Source organism: Pongo pygmaeus, chromosome 19 (assembly GCF_028885625.2).
Source record: "Pongo pygmaeus isolate AG05252 chromosome 19, NHGRI_mPonPyg2-v2.0_pri, whole genome shotgun sequence".
In the NCBI taxonomy this organism is placed as follows: Eukaryota; Metazoa; Chordata; class Mammalia; order Primates; family Hominidae; genus Pongo; species Pongo pygmaeus.
Window position 1 is genome coordinate 69287151 of NC_072392.2, and position 9739 is coordinate 69296889.

General features: G+C 59.9%; 1 protein-coding gene across 1 annotated transcript; it reads right to left on the reverse strand.

Annotated features, from left to right (window-relative positions):
* Positions 1–259: 259 nt before the first annotated feature.
* Positions 260–8295, reverse strand: NXPH3 (neurexophilin 3). The gene is made up of 2 exons (XM_054457378.2): positions 7816–8295; positions 260–5490 (listed from the first exon to the last, which is right to left on the reverse strand). The coding sequence occupies exons 1-2, from the start codon at positions 7867–7869 to the stop codon at positions 4786–4788; spliced, it is 759 nt and encodes a 252-aa protein (XP_054313353.1). The 5' UTR covers positions 7870–8295; the 3' UTR covers positions 260–4785.
* Positions 8296–9739: the final 1444 nt, after the last annotated feature.

Consider the following 9739-nt stretch of genomic DNA (forward strand, 5'->3'; position numbering starts at 1 on the left):
CACATGACTACATCTAGGGAGGCTGAGAAATGCAGTAGTTATTTCAGGCAGCCACAAGCCCAGCTAAAATCAGAGAATCCCATTACTATGGAGAAAGGGAAAATGGGTATTATGGGACAATTAGAAATCTTTGCCACATGCATGATGGGGCGGAACCAGGATAGGAACCTAGGTCTCCTACCTCCAGCCTGGGGCCCTTTCCCCTGTCCATACCAGGAGCAAGGCCGAGGTTAACATCAACCCATCTTAGAAAAAAAAAGACAGGAGGAAGTAACATTTATTGAGCAACTCATTTAATTTTCCTAACAATACGCCAAGGTAGGCAAAGCCCTAGTTTTTCATCTAAGGAGGCTCTGGGAGATTATGTCATTTGTCCAAAGCCACACGTCTAATAAATTACAGACCCAGGATGAGGACCCAGCTATATCTTCCTGCAACACCTGTGTTGCCAGTTTATTGGCAGCCTCTGTGGTTCAGGAGGACCTACCTTGTCCCTTGGGACCACCTGACCAGGTGGCCTGGGATGAGGACCTGGGAGGCCTTGAACTAGGCATCCTTCACTTGAATTATCAGGTCAGCCTTTGAGCCTGGGAGACCAACAGGAGACAGGGGCCCTATGGAATCACAACCCAGGTGAGTGCCAGGTCTCTGCTGGCATTTGTGCCTTGGTGATGGTGCCAGCTGCCACTCTAAGACTTTGGCATAATTGGCAGGTGCCGCCCCCACCCCATCTTGCCTCTGCCTGGCGGGGCTAATGGTGCCTCTCCTCACCTATCACCCCAGCCCCCGGTTCTCCTGGCAGTACCACAGGACTCAGAGTCTTTGGAAGTAACATTTCTGTCTCCCACTCCCAGCAATGACACTGGATCACTTCCCAACACAAAGCAACTGTTTCATTGTGTCTCTACAATCCCTCCTGCACATACTCACTCGATGATCCCCGCACCTGGTCACCCCTCCCTGACCTTCAGCTTCCTCCATCCCCATAAACACTCCCCCAGCATCCCTGCCACCACCCACCGGGTGCATCTCGAGCAATGGGCCTCGCCACCTGAATCTGCCACAATGCAAGGTCACCAGCATTCCTGCCAAGGATGGGGAACGGGGTGACTCAGTTCCCGCTTGCTCATCCCAGGAAAGGGAAGCGGGGGAAGGGAGGAAGGGACCTAGATATTCATTTGGTTTTGCCTTAAGCTTCATCGAGAAGGAGACTCGGGCATTGCTACCAGTTGACCTAACGGGTACTCCCCCTTATTAGCTTCACAGAGTGCTAGGAGATTCACCCTACTTGAGAAAGGAATGCTGAGACCCAGACAGTGCCTTTGAGCAAAGCTGAAGGGCAGAGGCAGCCTCCAGGTGCTCTGATGCCTAGGAAAAGGCAAGCTGTCCCCCTCCCTTCCATAGCACAGTTCTTGCCCTCAGGGAGACTCCAGTCTGATGAGGGGGGGCACAGCGTCTGCCCTCAGGGACCCCCAGTCTAAGGGGCCATCCAGCCCCTGACATCAGGGAGTCCTCAGTCTGATGAGGGAGGCACGGCCCCCGGCCCTAGGTGTTCCCCAGCCTGATGGGGAGATCCAAGCTGTGTCCTTAAAGAACCCCCAGCCTGGTAAACTTGTCCCAGAGGCTCCACTGATGGAGGAGACAAGGCCCCCGGCAGCCCCCAGCTGGGATGAGGGGTTAGGGTGGAGGACCACGGGACCGCTAAACGGTCTGAGGGCATTTCAGATTGCCTTGAAGAGCAGTGGATGGGGAAGGTCAAAGGGTTGGAGTGTGAGTAGGACCTGGCCCTTCGGGGTCTGGGCAGAGTGGGGGACAGGTTTCTTCAGAGGAATCTCCTGTGAGTGTGTGCATGGCAAGAGTGGGAGGCCAGAGCCCTTCGTCGTGATGGTGGGGGGGGCGTCACCATGGGGACATTGCTCGCCAATGGGGCAGAGGTGACGTCTTCTTAGCCAGAGGAAGTTGGATGGACCCCTTGCCCTTGTGAGGACCAAGGGGGCACAGAAGTATCTGGCAAGAACAGTAGGGACCAGAGGGCTATTCCAAAGAATTGAGGTTTGGGAGGAAATCTGTTAGTGAAGTCCTAGCTGAGGAGAGCAGCCAGGCTACTGGGGAAGGTGGAAAGGAGGGATGAGGCGGCAGAGTGTGCAAGAGGGTGAAATGAAGTTATTAAAATGAATCCATCCCTGGTGCAGGCAGAACTGTGTGCCAGGCAGGCCGGGCCCTCCAGCTGTCGGTAGCATCTGGCTCTCCACAGGAGGAGAGGAGCAGGAGGGGGGGTCAAAGTGCCCCCAGTGCCTGCTGAGAGTTCAGCCAGGGGAGGTGGGGAGGGCGCCCAGGGCCTCTGGCCCCATTGCTTCCTCCCCCTTCCTGCAGTGTCCACAGCGCTGTGGGAGGCCGAACGGCACACGGTGGGCATCCACTGGAGGGCTGCTCCAGTGCCAGCAGTCTCAGGCCTCCAGGGTGGGGAGCGGAGGGTGGTCTGGAGGAGGGGTGTGTGTCTCACATCTCCGCTCAGGAGAGACGGCCCCTGGAAGCATGATGTGGGGGAAACAAACTGGGTCACTTCCTACAAGGTGGGCTGTAACCAGATGGCTTCTCAGCCCCGCCCAGCTCTGTGCTGCAGTATGAGGTGACCGGTTTGCACGGAGCGCTGGTGGGCAGGGGTGAAAGATGGAGGGGGTGGCAAGACCATCTTACCTTGCTGCCAGGACTCTCCTCTCCTCAAGAGAGCCCAAAGGGCCCTGAGTGCTGCCCTCCCAAGAGAGCCGACTTAGAATGACCTCCAGAAGGCACTGTGACCTTGGTAGTGTCTTCCCTTCATGGAGCCCCAAAGGGCCCACCTAACTCCCAGACAAGGTGCCACTGGCAGCTGGCCATTCTGAGGCCTCTTACTAGCTGCAGGAGGGGAGTGACTGACGCAGACCCTGTGTCCACACCCCACTCCCTGTTCCTTCACTGGCATGTGGTCAGATTGAAAATCCAATATAATAGCCCCGATTCTCTGAAAGGCCCCTTCCCCAGGAGAAGCAGGTGGAAATTACAGCTGGGAAAGCACATCCGAGGTGTCTCCCCATCCTGCGGAGCCATAGCCAGAGATGAACTTCAAGGTCCTCTGAGTGGGTCTCCCAGCGTGGGCCCTGGAGCAGCAGCATCAGCATAGACCTGGGCACTCGTTAGAAATTCTGATTCTTAGGCCCCACCCAGGCCTGCTGAATTAGAAATGTGGGTAGGACCCAGAAATCTGTGTGTTAACAAACCCTCTGGGTGATCCGTGTTTGAGAACCCCTGGTCTGGGCAAGCCCTTCATGTCATAGAGGAAGAAACAAAGAAAGCCAGAGAGGAGAATGGACATGGCCAAGGCCACGCAGCAAAATGACGGGGCCAGGACCCTGCTGGGTCTGCAGATGGCAGTTCAGGGAGGACACCAAGGAACACCCTCATTGGCCCATTCTACCTGCTAGCTCTCTCTCCCGGAGCTGTTCTCGAAGATGCTACGCCCTCCTCCAGTACCGAGCCCAGGGGTTTGCTCAAGTTTCCTCGTGGGGGATCAGACAGCTTGGAACTGGGGCTGGAGAGGGAAGCCCTGAGCCCTCAGCAAGCATCAGCGCCAAGGGCGGTTGGAGCCCTGCCACTTGGGTCTCAAGCAAATGTCCTGTGGCCATCAGAGAAATTCTTCCTGGACCAAGGGATGCCTGAGGCCCTTTCTTTGGACAACTCTGACTCCAGTGCCCCAGGGCAAGCTTTATTTCCTGCTCCAAGAACACGATTCTGCACACAAAAGTCGGCAATCAGCGGTTTCACAAGACTTCCCTCCCCTCCCCCCATCCACAGACAGACACACAGAACAGATCCAGCACATGCTCTGCGGCCTGGCCCCGCCCCACCCGTGCCCGCTGCTGAGAGGGCGGCGCCATCCAGATCCGGGAGAACCCTGGTCTGACAGGTGAGGCTGACTGTTGAGGGACCCCTCTCTGGGACATGGATGCTCCCAGAGGAGCCAGCAGGGGGTGGGGTGGAAGAGGGACACACAGCACGCGGATGGGCTGTGGCCTTAGTGTGGGAGGACCACAATCGTCCTGTCTTAGCTTCAGGATGGGTATGCCATCAGCAATGGGTGGTAGAGGGGGAGTGCTGGCAGAAGAGGGAATTTTGGAAAGGGGTGGCCTGGCTGGAGACAGATGGTCCATCTGTCAAGACATCAAAGACCCCAGGGTCACCACTTCAGCCTCATGCCATGCTCAGCACACGACAGGGGGCTCAGGGATGCCCACTAGGCAGGGCTGGAGAGCTCCTCTGGCCCCACCCCACCCTGCTGACTGGCTCCTAGGAAGCCCTCTCAGCCATCCATCCTAAGTTGACAGACTGTCCACACTGATGAAATCTCCCCCTCCCTGTCGCTGTCTTTCCTCAGGATGGCAAGAACCAAGGGCTTAGCTTCCTCCCATGACTTGATCTGGGGCCACACTGATCGGCCTGCCCACAGGCCTCGGGGACCCAGCATCTCTCTGTGGCTCCATGGCAAAGCCCTGTGAGGCTGCACAGAGAGCCCGCTCCTCCTCCAGCATTCCTGTGATCTAGTCGCTCCACAGCTTCAGGTTGGGACCAGCACTTGGGACCCTTTCTCTGCCACTTGAGACTTGGCCCTGGCCCCACTTGGCATCTCCTCCTCTCCACCCCCCTCCCTGCCTGAGGCCCAACCCCTTCCCTGCCCGGTGTCCAGATGGTCTCCTGCATGGGCAGGCCTGTCCTTCCAGCCCTGGCCTGGCCTCTGTGGCCTGCCCTGGGTCACCCAGATGGGTAGTAGGGGGTATCACTGTGGTAGTTGTAATCTGGGCACACCTTCTGGACCAGCCGATAGTCTGTGCTGTAGAAGGCAATATAGACACAGACGACTTTGAAGGGCTGGGAGCAGCTCCAGGTGGCTGAGCTCTGAGCGTGGTCTCGGGAGCAGATCTTGGCTGGGTCGTGGGTGCAAAGCGAGGTCCGGCGGCCCCGTTCTACCTTCTCCCACTCCATCCGGCAGTTGAAGATTTTGGAGGCCTTGGCTTCGATGAAGATCTGCTGTTCCTGGTGGAACTCTACAGCTTTACTGGGGGGCACGAGGCTGATGGAGATGTTGCCCTGGCCTGTGGCATTGTGTCGGAAGTGGACGCTGAAGGTCCCGTTGCCATGGTCCACAATCTTCCCTGTGACGAGCAGGTTCAGGGCCACCGTCTTGATGTTGGAGTAGAAGTCGCCCCAGCCAAAGATTTTCTTCACCTTGGCTGAGGATGGGGGGCTGTGGTTCGGGCGGTTGGGGGGCTGCCCAAGAATGCCCCAAGCCTCCCCAGGCGGGGCCAGCAGCCCTAGGAGAGTGGAATTGGCCATGGGGCGGGACTTAGGTGAGATGTGGCCCCGCTTCCGAGGCACCCGGGGCCGGGGCTGGCCCTCGTGGTCATCACGCTCAGGGTCCTCTGAGCCGGGAGGACCATCATCCTGGCCACAGATGACCTATGGAGGGAGTTGTGAGTACAGTGAGAGCCCTGTCCCTGGAGGTCCACCACCCCCCACCACCAGCTGTACCCCATCCCTGCCACTTCACTCTGACCTGGGTGAGGAGCTCCTGCGTGTTGCCCACTGAAGCTGGGGGGCAAGTGTACACTCTAGCTTGTGTATATCTCAGGTTCTGACAGTTGGGTCACCCCCCACCATTGTCCTTTCCTCACTGTCCTGTCTTGGCCACTATTCAAATTCAAAGTCTCAAAGACCGACAATAATTCTCTCCAGTGGACTGTGGCACCAGGGACAATGGCTCCTACCCCTAGGGAGTCCCCAGTCTGATGGGGGAAGCCCAGCTTCTGATCTTAGGGAGCCCCCATCTAATTGCAGAAGCATCATCCCTGTGCTGACAGAGCCCCCAATTTGATAGGAGGTAGAATCCCTGCCTCTGTGAAATCCCCAGGCTGATGGGGGAGGCATAATCTCTGCTCTCAAAGAGCCCGGAGTCAGATAGGGAAGCACCATCCTTATCCTGGGAGAGCCCCTGGTTTGACAGGAGAGGCCAGCCCCTGCCTTTTGGGACTTCCTAGTCTGTTGGGTAAGACACCGTCCCTACCCTAGGATAATTTCTACCCTTAGATGCAAAGAGAACCACCAGACAATGGAATAAGAAAGCAGAACACAGTGTAATTCTCAAGCACGAATATAGTTTAGGTTTGGCAAGAGGACTAGGGGAGACCCGGAGTGAATGCCACACCCCGGATGGCCATGGGAATGGAAAGCCAAACACCTCTCCAGGGGACACTGATGATGACATGCCAAGATGTTACTTGGATTCTGAGGTAGGAGTTCTTATTCCCATTTTACAGATAAGGACACCGGGGCTCAGAGATTACAACACTACAAGGCTGAGTTCACATAGGGTCAGCCCTTCCTTTACACTCCACACTCCTGGCCTCACAGATCAGATGTGTCTTTTTGAAAGGGTTTTTATCCAGGCGCCATCCGCCTCTGGAATCTGCAGGGGCTCATCCTCCCTCTGCTGGATCAGCTATGGTGACAACCCACACCTGGGAGATTCCTGGAGGTGCTACAGGGAGAGTGGGACAGCAGTGAGGGGCATCAGGGGGTTGACAGGGCTTCCTGAGGCGCAGCCTGGCTGTGTGTTTGCTCAGCTTTTGAAAGCAATCACTTGCCCTAGATGTCTTTACTACCAGCACCCGGGGCATCTGGATTTGGTGGTGACACTGGGGTGGGGACAGTAGGGCTCCAAGGGGCTGTGGGGTCCTCATGCCTGTGTTCTGGCCTGGGTGGTGCCGGCAGCTGTGTGCTGTGGCCGAGTCTGTCTCTGCCCCACAGTTCAGGCTGGCCCTGACTGTCAGGCCCCAGAGGTGGGGTAGAGGGACGGCTAGGACGGGAGGCTCGGGGACTGGGTCTAGGGCTGCAGACCTATAGGTACTTGCTCCTGGGGGTCTTGGCTGAGTGGCTGGAGGATAAAGGTGGGGCCGTGAGAAGGGAAGGGCTCTTCCCACAGTGGCATGGGGCGGTGGCAAGGGGCTTGTTGATCAAAGGGGCAGGTCCAGATGTGGGGCTGATGCTTCACGACAGTATTGCGGGGATGGTCAGCGGGCGCTCGGTCGGAGGGGAGTTAAGCCCCGGGCTGGGTTCGGGGAGGGGTTCCCCGGCGCCCTGGGTCGCCGAGAAGCCGCGGAGCCGGCGCACGGGGAGCGGGCTCTGGGCGCTCCGCTCAGCTGCCGCGAGTGCCTGGGGGCGGGAGCCGCCTGCCCAGGTCCTGTGGGGCTCCGGCTGCGCGCAGCCGGGAGAGGAGAGGAAAACAACAGGCGGGGAGGGAGGGAGCGGGAGGGAAGGCGGGAGGGGAGGGACGCGGGGGCCGCCCCTCGCCTGGACCGGCTCTGCGCTCTGGGGGACCCAGAACCCGGGGCTTTCTGAGTCCCAGAGGTCAGGGGAAAAGCCTGCAGGTCACCAGCTCCACGACCCGCGCCCCACTCGCCCCCCGCTTCCGCGGTCCTGAGGCTCTGGGAAGGGGTCGGGTAACCCTGGCGACCCGGCTCCAGGCCTTTTTCCGAGAGCTGGTCGCACCTCCAGCCACCCGCTGCGGAGTGGGTGGGCCAGCCAAGCACCCTCTCCCCGCCCCTATTAACCCTATCTGTCCAGTCTCCGGCCTCGGACCCGCCCTCTCCCCCAGCCTCCAGTCTTCCCCGCCATCCCCGGGATGTCGGGGGAAGGGAGAAAGTTTCAGGGCTCGCAAGCTTCCCGCGCTCTCCCCCGATCCTCTGGGCCCCCGCCCCTCTGCGCAGCTCCCCTCGGACCACTCACCAGATAGAGGCTACCCTGCACCAGGAACACGAAGCAGCAGCGAGTCAGTTGCATCTTCCTCCTCCGCTCTCGTCCCCTCGCTCTCCTCTTCTCTTTTCGGGGTCCCAGGCCTCCGTCCCCTTCCTGCTCCTTCAGGCGCGCCGTCCCATGCTCCAGTCCCCGGCGGCCCGCGGCCCTCCCCTCAGCGGGTCGCCCAGGGCCGACCCCGCCCCCTTCGGTCCAGCTGTGTAGCCGCCGCCCCCCTCCCCTGGTCCAGCTGCGCGCCGCACGGCCCCCGCTCGAGGTCCCAGATGTGCGCCCCGAGCGCCTCGAAGGGCCCCAGCTGCGCCGTGGCTCTGCTGCTCCAGATCTGCGCTCGGCGCCCCGCTCGGCTCCAGCGGCGCCGCTCTCGCCCAGATGTGCTGGGGACCTGCGCGCGCGCCCGTCCTTGGTGCTAATTCCCCAAACCAGGCTGCTTCACCCGCCCCGTCGCGGCGCGCCCCCTGGCGGACGCCCCCAGCCGCGCGGGCCCCGGCCGCCCGCTCCACGCGCTGCGCCCCGCCAGACTAGAGCGCTCCTGGCGCCCAGGCGGCTCCCGCTTCCTCGTCCCTCCCACCGGCGGCGGCGGCGGCGGCAGGTACAGTGAGCCCAGCCGGTACCTCCGGAGTTAACTCCTCCCCTGCCGGCCCGCAGCCCGGGGACCTAGCACGCCGGCTCTCCAGCCAGGAGAGGACGGCACGCGGGGGCGGAGTAGCTCTTGGAGAGGAAGGGAGAGGGTGGTGGCCAGGGGATACGGACCCTACCGTTTCCACCCCTCTTGCAGGGCGCCTGTTCTCCGGGAGCGGGCAGCAAGAATCGGCTGCCCTGCCCCCAACTCAGGAGTCCTGGAATTAAGAAAGATCCTTTTTTTAAAAACCCATTCTTAGAGCCAAAACCTGTGCTGAGGGAAGTCCTTCTGGGTGTCTAGCCTGCACTCCTTTTGTTATGATGTCTGCTTTACTTGGAGGGGCTGAGATAATCCCTGGACCTTCTCGGTCCAGCCACTGTGACAGGAAGTATTTGGCTGGGCCCCTGGGCTGAAAAGGCTGTTAGGGGCCGGGCTAGATTCTGGGGCCGGGAGCAGGTCCTGAGAAGCTGGAGAGTGGAGGGGAGCAAGGCCTTCCTGGAGCCTGTCCCTTCATTATTCACTACTTACCCTCTCTATACCACAGGGGTCACCAGGCCGAGAGTGGCTCCTGTCCCAGTGGGGTCTCTGCAAACCTCCAGGGCAAGGAGGAAGAACGGGACCCTGATCTGAGATTCCCAAAGATGGGGGCCCATTCTCCATCACGCCCACTCCATATCGTCAGGTCTCCCTCCTGGAATTCCAGGGTCCCTTTAATCTGTAGAAAAATGAAAGGTCAAGTCCTGGCACCCCTTGGAGGCTATGAAGGTGAGGAGGCACCCCATCATTTGAAGTGGTCCCAGCTTGGGCTGGGCCCAAGGACCACGGTGGGTGGGCACTCAGCTCTGTGGCCCTCCAAGGCCCAGCTTGGTCCCGTGGCTGCAACCCCGGCACGCACCCAGCCTCCTCCCCCACCATCTGCCAAGCGGGTGCGCGGGGAATGCAGATGAATCTTAATATCAGCCTGGGCCAAGTGCGATGAGGGAGACAGATTCTGCAAAACCCAGACAGCATCACAGAGCCCCCTGCATTTCCAGGCACCCTGGGCCATACCAAGATGCAACAGCTCTTTCTTGGTGTTGGTGGGGGGGGGGGTGGGGGTGGCGTGCATGTCTAGTCAAAGACCCCCCAAAGCCGGGGAAGGCAGGAACAGGCAAATCTTTGTTTGGCCTCTAAGCCTGTGGTCCGGCTGGGAGGGAGAAGCTGTTGGCCTGAGTGTGGGCAGCTGGTTCTGGCGCTCAGCTGGGCAGGGGCATAGCTGGGCCCACTCCTTGTCTGGTT

Excerpts from the sequence above, each read along its gene's own strand:
- NXPH3 (XM_054457378.2), bottom strand. The coding sequence starts at position 7,869 with ATGCAACTGACTCGCTGCTGCTTCGTGTTCCTGGTGCAGGGTAGCCTC. Across the intron at positions 5,491-7,815 it reads TGCAGGGTAGCCTCTATCTG|GTCATCTGTGGCCAGGATGA; the intron begins GTGAGTGGTCCG and ends CTCCCTCCATAG.